At 44.1% G+C, this 20,814-nt stretch overlaps 1 protein-coding gene across 1 annotated transcript in view; it reads right to left on the bottom strand.

The window, feature by feature from the left end:
- LOC134874670 (glutamate receptor ionotropic, kainate 5-like) overlaps window positions 1-20,814 on the bottom strand; it is a 290,705-nt gene that overhangs the window by 19,218 nt on the left and 250,673 nt on the right. The window contains exon 13 of the mRNA XM_063898761.1: window positions 15,680-15,793. Within this exon, the coding sequence (XP_063754831.1) occupies window positions 15,680-15,793 (114 nt within the window). The remainder of the gene's footprint in view (window positions 1-15,679; window positions 15,794-20,814) is intronic.

Genomic DNA, 20,814 nt, shown 5'->3' with positions numbered 1-20,814 from the left:
GGATATAACAGGATGACGTCATCAGGATACAGAAAAAAGGGAAACTGTTATTGTAATCAGATTACTGGAACAGTAAAAATAAATACCAGCAAGATCACAATGTTTCAATACATTTACACTAAGATATATTATATATAGACTACCTGAATTTTCTATTTGGTTTTCATTTAGGCTACTTTGATTATTCTTTATTGCATATACAGTGGGGCAAAAAAGTATTTAGTCAGCCACCAATTGTGCAAGTTCTCCCATTTAAAAAGATGAGATGCCTGTCATTTTTATCATAGGTATACCTCAACTATGAGAGACAGAATGAGAAAAAAAAATCCAGGAAATCACATTGTAGGATTTTTAATGAATTAATTGGTAAATTCCTCTGTAAAATAAGTATTTAGTCACCTACAAACAAGCAAGATGTCTGGCTCTCACAGACCTGTAACTTCTTCTTTAAGAGGCTCCTCTGTCCTCCACTCGTTACCTGTATTAATGGCACCTTTTTGAACTCGTTATCAGTATAAAAGACACCTGTCCACAACCTCAAACAGTCATACTCCAAACTCCACTATGGCCAAGACCAAAGAGCTGTCAAAGGAGACCAGAGACAAAATTGTAGACCTGCACCAGGCTGGGAAAACTGAATCTGCAATAGGTAAGCAGGTTGGTGTGAAGAAATCAACTGTGGGAGCAATCATTAGAAAATGGAAGACATACAAGACCACTGCTAATCTCCCTCGATCTGGGGCTCCACGCAAGATCTCACCCCGTGGGGTCAAAATGATCACAAGAACGGTGAGCAAAAATCCCAGAACCACACGTGGGGACCTAGTGAATGACCTGCAGAGAGCTGGGACCAAAGTAACAGAGGCTACCATCCGTAACACACTACGCCGCCAGGGACTTAAATCCTGCAGTTCCAGACGTGTCCCCCTGCTTAAGCCAGTACATGTCCAGGCCCGTCTGAAGTTTGCTAGAGGGCATTTGGATGATCCAGAAGAGGATTGGGAGAATGTCATATGGTCAGATGAAACCAAAATAGAACTTTTTGGTAAAAACTCAACTCGTCGTGTTTGGAGGAGAAAGAATGCAGAGTAGCATCCAAAGAACACCATACCTACTGTGAAGCATGGGGGTGGAAACATCATGCTTTGGGGCTGTTTCTCTGCAAAGGGACCAGGACGACTGATCCGTGTAAATGAAAGAATGAATGGGGCCATGTATCGTGAGATTTTGAGTGAAAACCTCCTTCCATCAGCAAGGGCACTGAAGATGAAGCGTGGCTGGGTCTTTCAGCATGACAATGATCCCAAACACACCGCCAGGGCAACGAAGGAGTGGCTTCGTAAGAAGCATTTCAAGGTCCTGGAGTGGCCTAGCCAGTCTCCAGATCTCAACCCCATAGAAAATCTTTGGAGGGAGTTGAAAGTCCGTGTTGCCCAGCGACAGCCCCAAAACATCACTGCTTTAGAGGAGATCTGCATGGAGGAATGGGCCAAAATACCAGCAACAGTGTGTGAAAACCTTGTGAAGACTTACAGAAAACGTTTGACCTCTGTCATTGCCAACAAAGGGTATATAACAAAGTATTGAGATGAACTTTTGTTATTGACCAAATACTTATTTTCCACAATAATGTGAAAATAAATTCTTTAAAAATCAGACAGTGTGATTTCCTGGATTTTACAGGCCTCTCTCATCTTTTTAAATGGGAGAACTTGCACAATTGGTGGCTGACTAAATACTTTTTTGCCCCACTGTATCTTCTTTTTTAAAATGCATTAGGTCGACGCCTGATTTATTTTTTTTGTTTTTGTGAGTTTGCCTTTCCGAGAACCAGCACCTTATCGTGGTGGAGAGGTTTCTGTGCCCCGATGAACCTGGGGGCTGTGTTGTCTGGAACCTTGTGTTTCTGGTAGGGTTTCCCATGGCAAATTGGTTTCAGGTAAGGGGCCAGACTAAGATTGGTTCAAAAGACCTCATGGAAAACACACTTGAAAGCGAGGATACCCGGCCCGGAGGAAGCCCGGCCGGGCACAGCCCAAATAAGCAACGTGTGCAACACCTCTGCTTCCCCCGTCCCGCGGGCCCACCACCTACGGGAAACAGCGATGGGGTCGGGAACCTCACTTCTTGATAGGGGTTGGACTCTATTCTTCTCCGGAGTTGCCCAAGGTGTGAGGCGCCGAGTGGGTGTGGGGATACTCACAAGCCCCCGGTTGAGTGCTGCTTTGTCGGAGTTTACCCCAGTGGACGAGAGGGTCGCCTCCCTACGCCTGCAGGTTATTGGGGGGAAAACTCTGACTGTTGTGTGTGCTTATGCACCAAACAGCAGTTCAGAGTATTCGGCCTTCTCGGGCACCCTGAAAAGAGTCCTGTATGGGGCTCCTGAAGGGGACTCCTTAGTCTTGCTGGGAGACTTCAACGTACACGTTGGCAATGATGGAGACACTTGGAGGGGCGTGATTGGGAGGAACGGCCCCCCTGATCTGAACCGGAGTGGTGGTTTGTTACTGGACTTCTGTGCTAGTCATGGATTGGGCATAACAAACACCATGTTCAAACATAAGGATGCTCATAAGTGTACATGGTACCAGAGCACCCTAGGCAGAAGGTCCATGATCAATTTTGTTATCGTATCATGTTTTGGACACTCGGGTGAAAAGAGGAACGGAGTTGCCAACTGATCACCATCTGGTGGTGAGTTGGGTCGAGTGGCAGGAGAAGCCTATGAACAGACCTGGTAAGCCCAAACGTGTAGTGCGGGTGAACTGGGAACGTCTGGAGGAGTCCCAAGTCCAGGAGGCCTTCAACTCACACCTCCGGCGGAGCTTTTCAGATATCCCTTTGGAGGCTGGGGACATTGAACCAGAGTGGGCGGTGTTCAAAGCCTCTATTGCTGAAGCTGCGGCGGGGAGCTGTGGTCTCAAGGTCTTAGGTGACTCAAGGGGCGGTAACCCTCGAACCTCCTGGTGGACAACGGTGGTCAGGGAAGCCGTCCGACTGAAGAAAGAGGCCTTTCGGGATATGTTATCCCTGGGTACTCCTGATGCAGTTGCAAGATATTGACATGCCCGAAGGGCAGCAGCCTCAGCCGTGGCCGAGGCAAAGCAGCGGATGTTGGAGAAGTTCGGAGAAGCCATGGAGAAGGACTTTCGGTTGGCACCAAAGTTGTTCTGGAAAACCATCCGACACCTCAGGAGGGGGAAGCAGGGAACCATCCAAGCTGTGTACAGTAAGGATGGGACACTGTTGACCTCAACTGATAGTGTGTTAGGGCAGTGGAAGGAACACTTGGAGGAACTCCTGAATCCGACAACTCCGCCCTCTATGTTAGAGGCGGAGCTGGAGTATGAAGGGGGATCAACTCCAATCTCACGGGGGGAAGTCACTGAGGTAGTTAAACAGCTCCACAGTGGCATCACATTACTCAGCCTCCCCGGGAAAGTTTACTCTAAGGTGCTAGAAAGGAGGGTCCGACCGATTGTCGAACCTCAGATTGAGGAGGAACAATGCGGATTTCGTCCTGGTCGTGGAACGACGGACCAGCTTTTCACTCTCGCAAGGATCCTGGAGGGGCCCTGGGAGTACGCACATCCGGTCTACATGTGCTTTGTGGATTTGGAGAAGGCGTATGACCGGGTTCCCAGGGAGCTACTGTGGGAAGTGCTGCGGGAGTATGGGGTGAGGGGGTCTCTGCTCAGGGCCATCCAATCTCTGTACTCCCAAAGTGAGAGCTGTGTCCGGGTCCTCTGTAGTACGTCGGACCGATTTCCGGTGAGGGTTGGCCTCCGCCAGGGCTGCGCTTTGTCACCAATCCTGTTTGTGATATTCATGGACAGGATTTCGAAGCGTAACCTGAAAAGGTTTAGGAGCATAAAAGCTACATCTACATAAAGTAACATAAAGATTGATATACGTAGACGTATTGCCTGAATTTGTTTTTGGTTTTCATCAAAATCTCTTATTACTCTGTCTCTGTTGTTCATTCGCTTTGCATTTGATATTGAGGTAATCCTAAAGTACTGGAAAGTAATCAGGTTACATTACTTTAAATTTTAGGTTACTGATTACATAGTTTTACATGTAAATATTAATATTGTCAGGGGATTTAAAGGAACCCTCCCAACCGTTTAATTAATTTCTGAAGACTTTAACAATGTGCAGGTTTTCAGGTGATTAAGCATTATTATTGCATTATAATTTGCCCACAGTGTCATGGTAACAATTGCTCGTTCTTTCATAAACACTGTATGGGAGCTTCACATTTTTTATCTGAATGATAACCATTTCATAATCGCCTCACAGCTGGTGCTTCCTCTGTGATGTCACAGCTCCTGGTTCTGCTGTAAAGCATCGCTGTGATTCAGAAGCAGCAAATAAAAGAGTTCATATATTGTGAACTCATGAATTAGGAGCAACAGCAGATTTATTTTGGCTCTGTTTAACACCCGGGGCAGGAGCACTGATAAAAAGCACTGCATAACAGCTCCAGGAATGAAAAAGATTACCATATTTAAGAGTTTGTAAGACATTTATATATTGTGTCTGTAGGTCTAATAATGTGTATAAAGCTCTCTATTCCTTCAGATTTATTTGCATTTTGTATTTAGTTATTATTTTCTGTTGCATTTATTTCTCTGCTGTTGTTGAAAGGAAATGATGTCTGTGCTGCTGCATATTTCCTACATTTATTACTTCAAAGATCACACTGATGACCGTGGTGTCCGTTTAAATTCCACAATTCAAAGCAACACGTGGCTGTTGGTTTTGGGTGAAGCATGTTTTCAAAATGTCCTTTCATAAAGAATTCTCCTCTTAACACCATTGTTGCCTAAAATCCATTTTTCCAAATAATCCTGTGGGTTTTAAAGGGTAATTTAATTGTAACCATCATAGTTTAACCTGGAGCATGAATTGAGGAAAAGACATGAGCAGGGCTGTAGCCGAGATCAAACTAACATCGAGAGACCAAGTCAAGTCCAAGACCAGGTCCAGTCGAGTCAGGACCATGTCAGCAACGTAATTGGGACCAACATTTGTGACAAACTCACAGCATTTATGTGCCTGCGTGATAGCATAATGTTGGAGCACATCCCTGATTGTACCATTGCAGAAGCACGCAGAGTTCATGAACACATCTGGGATGTCTCTCTCATGAGCTGAAGGCCTTTATTGCCCTTATCTATGTGAGAGGTGCATATTGTGGGAAGAACATTGAGATGGAGAGTTTCTGGTCCGAACCGTGGGGCAATGCGTTCTTCAACGCAACACTGTCGAGGAACAGATTTCAGACATTATGCGCTGCCTGCGCTTTGATAAAAAGGAGACAAAGCCAGATGTCCATTTACACAATATATGTCCAACAAGCCAGACAAACTTGGGATCAAGTTTTGGCGGGCAACTGATGTTGACAGCAAATACATGCTGAATGGCTTCCCTTACCTGGGAAAAGAGGCCAGCAGGCCAGCAACACAATGCCTTGGAGAGAATGTGGTGCTGAGGCTGGCGGAGCCCTTTGTTGGTAAGGGAAGAAATGTCACCACTGACTATTTCTTTACCTCCCTCCCTCTCGCCAAAGCGCTTCTCAGCAAAAACACCAGCCTTGTGGGCACCATAAAACAGAACAAGCAGGAGCTTCCACCCTATCTGCAAGGGAGAACTGAGCTGTTCAGCTCCAAGGTGCTGAAAAGTGACAAAGTGGTGCTCTCTGTTTACCAGTGTAAGCCGAGGAGAAACGTAACAATACTCAGCACGCAACACCAGCATGTGGCCATCTCCGAAGAAGGGAAGAAAAAGCCAGAGACGGTGGAATATTATAACCACTCTAAAGTAGGGGTTGACGTGCTCGACCAAATGGCTCGCCAATATTCGGTGAAAGGTATTATTGTTATTATTATTAGTATCGTCATTATTATTTATAATACGTTCAATATGTAGGGTGTTCATATTTTGTAATTGTTCAGTATTGATTTTAGGGTAATGCTGTCTGATTGCTAGTATCCTCTGACAGACCTGTGTATTTTGCTGTCCCTTCAAGAGTAGCCAACAGAATTTTCGACCACATTGTTGAGCACTATTGATCATTTTGCAAATTGCGCCTCCTAAACAAACAAGCAGGAAGAACACCTTAGATTCTATTATTATGTAGGCCTAGAAAACACTGCATTGGTCAATCGTTTTTCCTAAATTCTCTGTTTCTCTCAGGTGGCACCCGTAGATGTAGCTGTCTTCTACAATGTGCTGGATCTTGCTGCCATAAATGCCTGGGTGCTGTACCGGAGCTGCATGAGCCAGAACATCCAAAGAAGGGACTTCATGCTTCAGCTGGCACAGGAGCTGCACGCTGAGTGGATGGCAACAAAAGCGCTACCACTTGTAGATGTGCCCTTCACAGGTGCAGAAGAGCTCAAGAGAATGACCTGCACGGTGAAAGCGCACTGCAAGCAGAACAAAACATTTTGCAAATGTGTGAAGTGTGGGGATGTTGTTTGTGGCAAATGCACAGCACAGGTGCTGAATGTTTGCAAAAATTGTGTTTGAGTGTTTGTGTTGCGTTTATGATCCATGTGTGGTTTTATATTTATTTGGTTGTGGATCTGGTTCTGGTTCTTCTTCCTCTTCTTCTCTGATGTTTTCTGTTGTTCTTTATCTGTTCTTCTCTGATGTTCTTTCTCTGCGTTATTATGTTCTGTTTTATCTGCTGTTCAGTTATATAAAATAAACTGTTATATTATATTATTTTATTATCATGTTGTTGTTTTTTTTGTAAGTAGAAGGCTATTAAGAGACTACAACTATATCAGAACCCTGTGTTCTAGAATGATAAATAAAAGAGCATTGTACCCTGAAAATTCATGCATTCCAGTAACGGGTAAAGTTTACCCGTTGGCGGTTTTAGGTATACAGCGACCCCCTGGCGGTTCTAGTGTTAATCAAACAGGTACACATAACTGATAACTATTCCAGAACAAGTTCTCTTTCACCAAAGTAAGACTAGCTTTATTTATGTTTATAGTAATACAAGCTTAAATAAAACCTGACCAATGAGTGTTTCCACTGATCAAACCATCACTCACTCTGATTGGTCCAAATAAACCCTTCTTATCAACTTCACAAAATTTGATGCCAGCTACACATGCTCTGCCTTCTCAACAGCCAGACTAGTGTGGTCTGAGACCAAGAGAACTCCAAATCCCACAAATCCCACTAGCGTTTCTATAGTACTCATGCAACCTTATTGCATTTATATTTCAATTTTATTTTAATACTGCACACAACTTTGCATACTATATTTTGTATAAGGATTCAAACTTAGTAATTATTTTTTAATTGTGTGTTCTTTGGATACTCTATTGATACTGTAACAGGACTGGGCCGACAAAAGAGGTAAGTGGTAGCGCAGCAATCAAAACAGAGGCAGTGATTGAATCAAAAAGGCTTTATTTTTCCCCGACTCAAAAAACCTTCCATAACCAAGGCTAATGTAGCTGGGTCACTAACCGACTTACCAGCTCTCCTCCATGTGCCAACACTAACATGAACTTCACTCTGTCTGCTTTGTCTCCCTTGAAGGAGTGATTACAAGGAAAAAACAGGGGTATGGTGTCCACACTATCATTTCTTTCTGGAGACTTCCTACGATACCGTATCGCTGGACAGAGTATGGAGACGTGATTGTCCAGTTTTGGACCCTGATTCAGTTGGGAGGGTGTTCGGTCAAGCATAAAAGAGGCCTCTCGGAATCCTGATCACCAACAGATCCACTTTAACTATGTCCACAGTACATATCTAACCCCGTGTAAACTTCACTGCATGAAAGTGATAGATGATCCCTCATGTAGTTTATGCACTATGAAGGCCCCTGGCACGTTTATTCACATGATGTGGGACTGTCCTCCAGTCGCATTGTTCTGGACTAAAGTGGCTTCTGGTTTCTGCTTTCAGTGACAGTTCCGGTGACTGTGCCCCTCCTTCAGTTAAATGATCTGTCCAAGCTCGATATTTTCAAGCTTAAGATGCGCATCTTATTAGCTGGCTTAACAGCTGCTAAAAAGATGCTTTCGGTTCGATGGAAGCCTCCTAATTCGCTCACCTTCAGACACTGGGTCCTTGCTTCTCTGGATGTTGATTATCTAGAGTTGTCAACTGCCCGAATTAACAGGACAAGTGACACCAATGTAAACAATTGGCGCTCTGCAGTTGATTCCTTCAAAGATCTTTTAGAATGATTTCTTCCTTCCCCTAATCCACAGCCTTTCAAATTGTGACCATAGCATTTCCCTGTGTTTGTTTGTGTGTGTGTGTGTGTGTGTGTGTGTGTGTGTGTGTGTGTGTGTGTGTGTGTGCATGTGTTAGTGATGGTATATAAACTCTCTGATACCTGAGTGCTGGCACCCAACACCTGTGTGTGTCTGTTTGTGTTTAGGTGTCTGGGAGGGAGGGTTGGGTTTGTTTTATTTTGCTTTATTTTATTTTTGTTTCTCTATTATTATTTTAAGCTTACATATGTATTCTGTATTCTGCATTTTGTATATTTTGTGAGTAACTGCTGTTATCTCATTTTTCTTTTTCTTATGTACTTTAGTTATTATTCAAAAACGTGTTGTGTTTTTGGTTGTACATGTTGTGTATTAAGCTCAATAAAAAATTTGATCACAAAAAAAACTTAAAATAGTGGTGGACATGGGAAGGCAGAGATGATGGCATAATAATACTAAGTTCAACTTAACATTATTGCTTTCAACTAAACTGATACAGTTATGTGAAATCTGTTGACATAATACATTTAATTAAAGTCAACGTTCCAGCTTTTTCAGTGCAGAGGGGCTTCCTGGACCCCTAGTAGGATCATTTCATTATCAGCAGGGCCTATTAGTCAGTCCATCTACTGTGTAAAATGATCACCTGTGCTGCACTTGAAACAGCACAGTGCAGTGATTTCATTGGCTCTCAATTCAAATCCCCAAATCCAGATCTGAGCAGGAAGTCCTCATCATCCTGACCGGGAGCAGCTTCTCAGCTCTGCAGCGTGAGGAAGTTCCACTGCAAGCCCTCACAAGGTAACAAGGTGCTCTCAGTCAACTTAATCCTTAAATACACACTTAAGACAATGAAGTTGGGACAGTGTGGTGTGAGGACAGCCCCGCTGCATGCACATGAGACAGCTGACTGATCACTGAGTCAGTGGACTGAGAGTGGACTGGATCAAACTTGGAAGACAGGGAGAAGGGAATACTGATGAGATGCAGACCAGCAGCGTCTTCAGGCAGTGACACTGCAGCATCATGAGTCTCACAGGAGACGCAGTATCAGGTGCTATTGACAACAACACATACATACATATTTTATTACTGTTTTACTGTTATTAAAAAACAGTAAAAGTGCTGAAACCACCTTCGGACGTTGGAGATGGAGTTGTCCTATTTAAGTTCTTTAAAACAAATGTAGCTCCAGTAGCCCGTACAATATATTATCCTATAAATAATAAACCATACTACTGTCATTTTAGGAGCATTTCCTGCCACTTATATAATAGTACTTTACACCCTCTAAAAAATAGATTTGGTTTTGATTTTTTGATTCCTTAGAATATATGATATATTGACATGGCAATTGCAATGTGAACACATATCAACATTTTCTCAATAAAACTAAATACCCAACCAAAGCAATAATAAAATGGACTGTCATAGTGTTTATTCTGGCATCATGTTGGCTAACTGTTGGTTGCATTCTTAACTACAGGTAATATTGAGGTCAGCATTGAACTCCTGGCAACGTCCCACCCATGTGACACGTCCCAACCTATCGTCCCCCATTGTCTGTCCCAGCTGTTTGGTGCCATGCCTCATGTTGGAGACGTCATCGATGCAAACCATGTCCATCACATGCAAATCTGCTATCCTTGGTCTGTGTAGACAATACTATCACCCCTGACACTGCACTAACCAGGACAAGATCATTCATGCTGCTTAACATTCGCTCATTAAATAACAAAGCCCTTCTCATCCATGACCTCATCTTTGAAAAATCACTGGATTTTTTATGTCTTACTGAGACATGGCAGAACCAACAAGAATGTATAATTCTCAACCAAGCCACTCCCCCAGGATATGGCTATACCAAGAAACCTCGCAGCCTTGGCCGTGGTGGAGGGTTGGCTGTTATTCATCGGGCTGAGATCCTGGTAAAAGACATCTCAGTGAATACTACCTCTGAGTGTGTTCACTTCATGTGGACTGGGTCCACACAGCTACAGGTTGTCCTAATCTACCGCCCCCCCAAAGCCTCTGCCTGCTTTATATCAGAGCTCACTGAAGTGCTTGCCACTGTTTGCCCGAAATCCCCGTCTACCATCCTGCTGGATGATTTTAACATTCATGTGGATTCCAGCAGCTGCTCCCTTGCTACTGATTTCCTTTCACTGCTGGACTGCTTTAATTTTACACAACATGTACAGGGCCCCACACATGACAAAGGGCACACACTGGACCTGGAGTGCTATGCTGGCATAACCCCCTCCCACCTGCAGTGCACTGACCTGGCTCTCTCTGACCACCTTGCCATTCTATTCTTGGTCCCTGTGCCTCTCCCAAAGCAGTGCACCAAACGGCCCATCACGTTCAGGAACATCAAACAGGTGTGTACGTCAACACTATCTGGCACCCTAGCAACCCACCTCGCCACCTACCACCCCTACGAAACAATTGATGGCATGGTGGACCACTACAACCGTGCCCTCTCTTTCAGCCTGGACTTTGTAGCACCTCTCACCACGCGTTACGTGTTTTTTTCTCGTCCCGCCCCCTGGTTCACCCCTGAGCTCCACAGGATGAAGACCATGAAGGCTCGAGAGACGATACAGAACATCAGGCCTCATTGTCCATCGTGAAGCATTTAAAGAACACGTCACAAGCTACAAAGAAGCCCTTGCTCAGGCAAAAACAAGGTACTACTCCACACTCATCAATAACCAACAAAAACACCCCAAATTGCTCTTCTCCACCATCAACCGCCTTATTTACCCTCCTGATGCCGCTAAACCCTCAGATGCAGCTGACCTCTACTCCAGGTTCCTCGATTTCTTCCAGCAGAAAGTGGACAACATCCACCGGCAGCTGGAGTCTCCTGGGCTCTCCCTGTGCCCCTCACTGCCCCAACAGGATTCTCACCACTCCACTGCTGCCCGCTCACCTCGGTGCTGCCTATCTCCAAGCTCCCTTTCCTCAGCAAAATCTTGGAAAAAGCAGAGGCTGCCCAGCTTCAACATCACCTGTCCCACCATGAGCTCTTCGAACCCCTCCAATCTGGTTTTAGAACCCACCATAGCACTGAGACCGCCCTCATCAAAATCACTAATGAACTTCTGCTGGCTGCTGACAATGGCCTCATCTCCATCCTCATCCTCCTTGACCTTTCTGTAGCTTTTGATACAGTCTCCCATACCGTCCTTCTCCACCGCCTATCTGAGCTCATCGGGCTCAGTGGTTCAGCACTGTCCTGGTTCCGGTCCTACCTCACAGACCGGAAACAATTCACCACCCTAAATGGCTCCAACTCTCATACAGCACCCGTCAACCATGGCGTGCCCAAGGGCTGGGTGCTTGGTCCTCTGCTGTTCACTATTTACATGCTACCCCTAGGTCATATCATCCGTAAACATGGACTCAACTTCCACTGCTACGCCGATGATACCCAGCTCTATATCAGCACAAACCCCTCCTCCCAGCTCCCACCCACACAACTTGTCAACTGCCTGCAGGAACTCAAATCATGGATGACCACAAACCTACTCAAACTAAACAGCAATAAGACAGAGCTCATGGTGGTGGCCCCTGCACCAATGCTCAGGAAAGTTGGTGACCTGGCCCTGGTTGTGGATGGCTGCTCCATTTCCCCATCTCCTGAGGTTCGCAACCTGGGCGTCATCCTGGACTCCACTCTCTCCTTCCGGTCCCACATCAACAACATCACCAAGTCTGCCTTCTACCACCTCAGAAACATCTCACGACTCCGGCATTCACTCACGCATTCAGTCACAGAGACACTCATCCATGCCTTCATCACCTCCCGTCTTGACTACTGCAACGGTGTCCTGTCTGGACTGCCCACCAAGGCCCTTATCAGACTCCAGTACATCCAGAACTCAGCTGCCAGGGTTCTAACCCACATAAAGCCCTGGCAGCATATCACTCCCATCTTCAAACAGCTCCACTGGTTGCCAGTCAAGTCACATATAACCTACAAGATCCTACTGCTCACCTACAAATCTCTCCATGGACTCTCACCACAATACCTCACAGATTTCCTCCACCCCTACACTCAGTCACGTTCCCTGCGGTCCTCTGACAAGGACCTGCTGGCCACTCCCCGCACCAAATTGCGAACTTTTGGAGACAGGGCCTTCTCTGCCAATGCTCCCACATTCTGGAACAGTCTACCACTCCACGTCCGCTCCGCCCAATCCCTGCCCATGTTCAAAAAAGCACCTCAAAACATTTCTCTGCACTAAGTCCTTTGATCCCTAACTCCCAACCCCCCTTTTCCCCTCCCTATTTGTAAAGCGACCTTGGGTACCATGAAAGGCGCTATATAAGTTAAAGTTATTATTATTATTTACAGTCGGCGAGCTGATTCCCCCCCAGCTGTGTGTCTGTGTGTTCAGCAGGATGTCTGCAGGAGGGAATTAGAGTAAAGTTGTTGTATATAATACATATAGTGTTCTGTTCTAGTGGTAAACACTGAGAAAGAACAAGCTATGTGCTGTATCAGAAAAAATGCGCCACGTGTTCTGGAATGATTATGGTCTGTGTTTACATTAGCAAGCATCGCTAACACTCAGTGCTAACGCTGTACTGGAGAGACTATGTGTAATATAAAGGTCCTGTCCTTGTGGTAAACCGAGAGAGAGAAACGTTTGAGCTCCAGACTGTTTCAGAAATAATGCTGGATGTGGTTGGAACATAATATGGCGTTTAATCACGGCAGCGTTTAGCTGAGTTTCTCCTGGTAGAAAACTCTCTTCAGAGGAGAGATCATGATGCTCCAAAGGGGCGTGACCAGCAGCAGCTTCAAATGGGCGTGACCAGCAGCAGCTCTAAAGGGGCGTGGCCAGCAGCAGCTAGTTCATTTAAAGCTACAGTCACAGAATCAGCACTTCAGGAACAGGGCTGAAATAGAGGGGGATAAGGCATGCTACAATGGGGGATCTGTTTGGTATTTTCAGCAAAACACTTCACAGACATGTTTTGTATAGATATGGCCCTATAGCATATTGCTGAAATATATCAAAATTGGGGACCTTTAAATGCTTATGAACCCCTATTTAATTTCTATGGAAACGGGAAAAGGTGGATTTAGTGGGGACCGGGCATAATAAGGTTCAGAGAGCTGCAGCAGCTTCACACTTCCTGTTCCTTCTGATTGGTCCATTTCCGTCAGGTGTTCCTACACACGATATATTCATATACAGTCCTCACTGCATCTTCTATGCAGATTCAAAAAGTAGTTTCTGGCTTGCTGGTTCACCCAAATCTCCCACCAAAGCAGGGGTCTGAAGCATGCACTTCATTCTGTTTGTAATTCCAGTCAGGAGACCGCCCCCTATCCTCCCTCAAAGGCTAAAAAAGTAATGTGCGCCAAGCAGCAGCTCCTGTCACATTTCTCTACTGAATCATATTTGCTGCTGCTCTGTTCTGAACTCACAGTGTAACTGTGTGACCTGAGCCGGATACTATAGGAGCCTCCGGCCTCCTGTAGTGATTTAATATTCATCTGCAGTCCTTCAGCCTGTGAACCAGGTTCAGCTCTGTCTCGGGGACAGCTCAGCTAAATCACAGCAAACATTTAAACTCCCTTTTTCCAGGGGCCTGCAACCACTGGGGCTGAAAGGCATGTTTTATGGAAGTCACTGTGGGCAGACAGGTTGCATAAATACATCATATTCAAATCTTCACAGAAATTAAACATATTTGTATCGTTTCTTATGATTTGTGGCATTGTATATGTAACTGTGTCATACTAGACCAAGGACATTTTAGAATCCTCCTTATTTCCAGCCAGGTTGGAGCTGTTTCCATAAAGATGTAGGACTGCGGTGAGGCCACCGTGACTAAAAAGAGAGCGCCTGAAGCTGTTGGGGTTCAGAGAGTTATTTCAGAACCACAACACTGACTCACTTTAAGCAGGATAGAGCAGTATTACTTTTGCTTAAGGGCTAAAGTTCTCCCCAGCAGGATTATTTTAGCCAAATAGGTTTTTGTAGGTCAGAATCATTCGATGTCCTCTCTGGGTTAAATACACAGGTGTTAAACCCAGTGGCGGCTGGTGAACATTTTTTTTGGGGGGGGGCGCAGTTGGGCGGCACGGTTTAAATAGCACTTTTTTAGAGGTTTAGCTTAAGACAGTTGGTTAGGTGGCTGCGGCCACATTCGTGCTTCTTACATTTTTGTGTGAAGTGCTTTAGATCCTTCATCCCGGTTGTAGTCCAAAGTGTTTCAGTCCCAGGACTTTGAAATAACAGACAAGGGAAACAAAAAAAGGCATTGCTCACTGTACAACCAGCTAACCAATTCCGCTTAGCATACAAGTTTGAGGAGAAAGTCCGAGTGTAGGTTCTCCCGCGATCAGTGGTCGTCTGTTGAATGTTTAAATCCGGACGCTCGGGTCCCAAGTCTTTCAATTTCTTCTTTTCGACATCTGATAGTCGATGAAACGGTGTTTTAAGTAGAGCTTGCACGGAGTTCTCAGCCATCGATGTCGCCATATTCACTCAATCTAAGTTTCAGCTAGCTACGGTGCTGCTCTTTACGCTTGTGGTTAGGGAATGATAACGATGCTGATTCGCCGAAATAGTCCAATCGCGTATCTAAGAATGTCACATTGAACTAAGAAACAATGCCATTGCCCACAGATCTAAGTTTCATCCTCCAATGAAAAGCTATCCTTGCTAAAATGACTGAGAAAAGTATAAGCTCTCCTATAGACTCCCATGTTATCGGCGCCCACGGACGGTAGCCGACCTGCCTATTCTCAGAAAAGGCGAATGGCAATATATTATGTCCGGACACATTTTAGCGGTTCTTGACAGTGGTCTCCCATACACATTTAACCCATAAACACGGTACATTTCTTATTTCAATTATGTTGTATATATAACGTTTTTTAACTCAAAAAGTCAGGGTGGGCGGCGCCCAAGCGCCCACTATTGACGCACCGCCACTGGTTAAACCTAAATGATGCTTCTTGCGGTGTTCCCTCTCCTTTAGTGTGTTCTATAGGTTTAAGTGCATGTAAATGGTCGGCAAAGGCTAACCTGTGCTCCCTCCAGACGGAGTTTCTCTCATACCCACCCTGCCTGAAATGCCTCCATTGGACCCCTTCTCCTACTTGAGTAACATGAAGATATCACAACATAACAATTTATTGGCTAGCGCTCCAACACATTGTACGTGTTAGGCTTAGGGGCGGGACATCTTAAGCGGTTTACCATTCACAACAGAGCCGGCCCAGCTAACCAATCAGAGCAGACTGAGCTCTGGTTTCAGACAGAGGGTGAAAAGAGGTAGTATGAAAAAATTAAAACACTTTTAGATTCTATGTCTTCTTTAACAAATGAAAAACCAAATACATAATAAAGTTTATGGCTGGGTTTAAATTTGAAACGAAAAAATAATACAATTACCAGATGAACCCGGTAGAGGATGCTGATCCCCAGAGTCATGAAGGGTTTGGAGAAATCGATCACCTTCTCTCTCTCTGAGGTGATGGTGAAGCCGGCCACAGCCACGTCCGCTTTCTGCAGAGAGACAGAGAGAGAGAGAGAGAGAGACAGTGAGGGAGAGAGAGGGAGAAATTGAGTAATAATTATTAACATGCCCTACAAATGAAGAGGAAATCGATTTAAAGGTCCCATATTGTGTCCGTTTTTACTGATCATAATTCCATTGTTGAGGTGTACTAGAATAGAATTACATTGTTCAATGTTCCAAAATCAAATTGATTTTCTCATACAGCATCTCTGTAGAGTATCTCTATTCACTCTCTGTCCTAATGCCTTGTCAGAGCTCCTGCCCCCCCCTTCCGATGAGCCCAGTGTGCTCTGATTGGTCAGCTTGCCCACTCTGTTCTGATTGGTCAACAACCACAGAGGCTCCGCCCCTGTCTAACAGAGTGCTTTCCCAGCCTTCCCTTTACAGCTGCGCATCAGTTTATGTGTTAGGCAGAGGCGGCTGGCCCATAGGGGGCGCTGGGGCTCTGCCCCACCAGCTGTTGAGGGGAAAAAACATTTTTTGCATATTTTTTTTAAAAATCTATGTCAGTTTTACTTAATAGTGTGTGTGCCTACATGCAATTTAAATCATTTAAACAACATTTCCACCAACTAACACTCATTAAACAGTGAATTTGCACTGACAGACAGTGTATCATTCTCTCATGGGGCGATCGGCAAAGTGCCCCTGACCGGCAGCTAAACAGCCAATCCGGTTATGGTTGCTAGGGGGAAATTATGAATAATTGGCCTATCAACGTCGCCAAATTTAACGCCGGTGGGGCGCTGGAAATTTAGCCCCAACTGCTACGTAAAATGCGTGAAGGTTTAGGATTGCTGTAGCTACATAAGGAGCCAGCGATAGTTTTTTTTCGCAGTGCGACTCCCAGACTCTGTCCTACGCTACGTGGGGAAAAATACGCGCGACGACGAAGAGAGATGATGGCGATGTAATATGTAATAATATTATAGTATGTAATTGTAATATAGTTGTGGAGAATGCTTTGTTGTTTCTCTCAGGCTGTGACATGCAATGACATGAAATAACTTGGTTCTAAATTCTTTGTATATGTTACATTTGAATAGGAAAGTTCTGTTTCATTCTCTCTTCTCAACCCACACTCACTCATTCACTCACTCACTGTTGATTTGTATAGATTCAGCTGAAATCATACCCTTGTTGTTAATTTATCCCTTGATTGTATTGTATAGTATTTGATAGCATAAAGTCTAATATAGCTGTAAATTGTTACTTTTTCTGTGAAGCTGGAAACTGTGAAATTAAATTATTATTGTGGAACTGTAGTCATTTTCCGACTGTTCATTTGAATGCTTATGCTAGATTAGGCAGGGAAATCTGTTGGCACACTAGCCCCACCAAGATTTTTTTTCACCAGCCGCCACTGGTGTTAGGGTATATCCATATATGTTTGAACCGGAGTCTGATCCTGAAAATGACACAGACCAGCGTGATGGACCTGATCCACCATCCCAGAGTAGACTGGAGCAGGCGGTTTCACATTGGAACGTTTTTATTTTGTATCGCTCTTACATTTCAGATGTTAGAACTGAGACAAAGTAGGAAAAGCCTCGTCCTTCAGTACTGCACGCTTTGCATATCAGCATCACCCTGTGCAAGGTTTTTGAAGCTGTAGTCTGTGAAATGCCGGCCACACAGTACAGTACTTCGTTGAAGGAACAGTGTTAAAAATAAATTTCAACCACTGACTTTTTTGTGGTTCTGCCTTCGGTAAGGCAAACGGATGACATTTCCCCTCACATTTCAGGGCACAGTACTTTCTTGATATTTGAGCCTTCCAACAGTAAATGGTTGGTTGGCAGAGGGTGTTCCTATTGGTTTATAGCTATGGCCGTGCCAACTCACCAATTGGTCTCCAGATTTAGTGACGTCAATAGCTCCCGGAAGAAAAAAAACGGAAAACGAAAAATCTACAAAGAGGCGTTGGAGAGCAGCATAGACACGTCTTTTCTGCTTTAGAGTTTTACTCACTACAGGGTGTACTTTGAGGGTTTGGGACTTTGCAGGCCGTTTACATGCAGAAAAAGCTACATAACACACGAAAGGGCGGGTTATAACCAGAAAAGCATAATTTAAACGTTTTAAGTTCAAATAATCATCACCATCATCAAAAGTTCCAAGTGCCCAATGCCGACCCTTGCTCTGAATGTAAACTCATTCGCACAGATGGCAGGACTGACTAAACATTCTGCAGGGGTAGCATATAGAGTGTTGCAGGAATGACTCCTAAAATCCAGAAATGAGTCAGCATTATACAAGAGCTCCCTCGTATAAAAGTCAATGTTTTTTTTTCATGTTTTGCTTCAGGGACTGAAGTAAGGTCTGTGGTTAACAAGTTTTTTCTACAACATCAATTACGTCAGTAAATACCCCACAGCTGAATGTCCAAGGCTTCTGCATGGTTGCTAACAATCGTCTAAATGAGACCAGTAAACGTACTGAACATTAGCTTAGCCTTTAGCTTAGCGGTGGTGATGCACAGCCATGTGACTGACATGTGGTGTCAACACGTGTGAGTATCATAAATGTGAATTTACCACCGTTGATTTCTGCAATACACCAGAATCACATATAACAATCCCGCTGCTTTTGTGGAGGGAGCCCTCAGAATGCTAACTTCCTGGTCAGCGTAAGAAAACATCACTGCATCACAGTACGACGCCGTTAGCATGGGCAGGAACTCTGCTGCCCTATTAATACCAGCTTTGTGATCTAATATTGCTATTGGACCTCATCATACAGGGGCTCACAGGCAGTAAAGCACCACTAGCACATTGTGACCTGTGACAAACATTGTGTATAAAGGGAGCTCCCCCTTTGTGTGGTAGGTCACATATCTCTGATGTTCGGTTGGCAGATTAGTCAAAATCAAATTGAGATGTGTTGTTTTTTTGGCTTTAATAGAAAAATTCTGGAAGAAAAACTAGGCTTCAGAAATAATGGTTCCTCTAATTCCGCCCTCAAATCTTGACATTTCCTCCTGTTTGAATCTGTGTGAGTGAGTCATTTAAATATCAGCCATACATTTCAAACTGAACTTAAGTATTCAAACTTTAATTGTTTACCATCTGTTTCTGTGAGTGGTTTGAAGAGAGATGAGAGAAGAAGTTCTCACGTTTTCTCTGCTCAAGAAATTCATTACTACGGTACAATTCTGCGGTTTATCATTGAATTGTACCGCTGAATTATAAGAGTGGGTGCAATGTGTCCCACCCCCTCCTGGACACCCTGTCCGCACTGTGCAGCTCCTTCGGCGACAGGCTGCTGCACCCGAGGTGTCTCACGGAGAGATACCGCAGGTCCTTCCTTCCTGCAAAGGTCAGACTCTATAACCATCATGGCCCCCGGTAGACCCCCTCACATATAACATCACTGACTATAACACCCCCTGTTGAGTTAATAACTGTGCAATACATATCTGGCTGCTATACTTTTATTTTGTGTATTTTGTAAATTGTGTGATTGTAAATATATTTTTTTAGTATCTTGGTGTAACATTAAGCTGTCTTTGACTTTTTCTGCTGTAATAAGGAAAATGTCCCCTCTGTGGGACAATTAAAGTTATTCTGATTCTGATTCTGAGAGTGTGTGTGTAGAGTAGATAGATTGTATTCCCACACGATGTGCTAAGCTGTTACTCTCTATACTTATATTAGCTGCTCGGTTTCAACTATTTCTTTCTGAAAAACGTGCATTCTGACCCGTCACACCGAGCACCAGCTGCGTCTCATCTCACACGTCTCTCATCTCAAGGTCACTTCCTGTTGTTCGGCTGCAGGAGCAATAAGAGGCAGCACTTTGCCTCAAATAATGGATCTTCTTTGCAAAGACACTTTTAATGAAATATAGATTTTTATTGTACATAAATCACAGGTCTTTCTAAATGCGTCTGCTGGTACCAGTGAATGATCTTTGTTAAATCTCTCAGGAGACGGACAGATGAGAGCTCTGCTTCCTGGCTCAGTGTGTTAAACATGGAGCTCACACTGGTCCCATTGCAAGAAATAGGGTGACCAGGTGTCCTGCTTTGTGCGCACCTGCACAGCATTTTTATCATTTGTTCCACACATTTTGCCGATGTCCCGCATTTGATTGACAGTTGCCCATTTAAATCTTGGCTTTTAACCAAAGGTGTTATAAAACAAGAGAGGGCTCTCACCATTAGCTGTGTCAGATGTCAATCAATCAACAGAGAAATGTATTTACTTATGGGTGTAGCCATGGAGGGCGACTCCCAGGGAGGTTTTGTTTTCAATTGCGCATGGAGGTGAAAAAGTTTTGGAGCGATACTTCCTCGAAACTCACAAGAAACACCTGCCTCATAAAGAAAATATCGATCAGTGGATTTATCTTTCCTGAAACCAAAAGAGAATTACCAAACAGATGAAGTAACAGCAGCTGATTTAATAAACGTTTACTAAACTTTAGCACACGAAGATCGTCAAAGAAAAGAAGAGTATTCACAGATGATAATTTAATTCCTTTACTTGCATAGTTTGTGAAAACAATTCAACCATAGTAAAATGTTGGTATTTATATCCATAAGCAAATAGTTTCAGTAGAAATGTTTATTTTTAGGGGTGGGCATTAGACATTATATTTCAATCTAAACTAGCTCTTAGCAACACAGTAACATGTCCCGCATTGTCCCGCACAAATGTACTCTTTGTCCCAGATATGGCTTGTTGGCACCTGGTCACCCTAGCAAGCAAACACATACTTGAAATGATGCTGAGCACATCCACTTTCTATTTCACGTGAGTATGAGGTTTTTAATAAAAAAGTAGGTCCCTGCACACTGCTATATTGCAAATTTAACCTCTTTAAAAGAAGTCACAGTCTGGATTTTTGAAGGGACTAAAACCTTAGTTTCAAATCAAATCTGTAAAGCGAGAGACCTTTAGCACATTGATATGTTTGGTATGTGTAGCGCGGTGGAAAGAAAATAGTTCCTACATATAACTGCTCACAACAAGGTCTGTAGATTATCTGGATTAACAGGGTCAGG

Source organism: Eleginops maclovinus, chromosome 13, assembly GCF_036324505.1.
Source record: "Eleginops maclovinus isolate JMC-PN-2008 ecotype Puerto Natales chromosome 13, JC_Emac_rtc_rv5, whole genome shotgun sequence".
Classification (NCBI taxonomy): Eukaryota; Metazoa; Chordata; class Actinopteri; order Perciformes; family Eleginopidae; genus Eleginops; species Eleginops maclovinus.
This window is presented reverse-complemented; position numbering and strand designations above follow the sequence as displayed.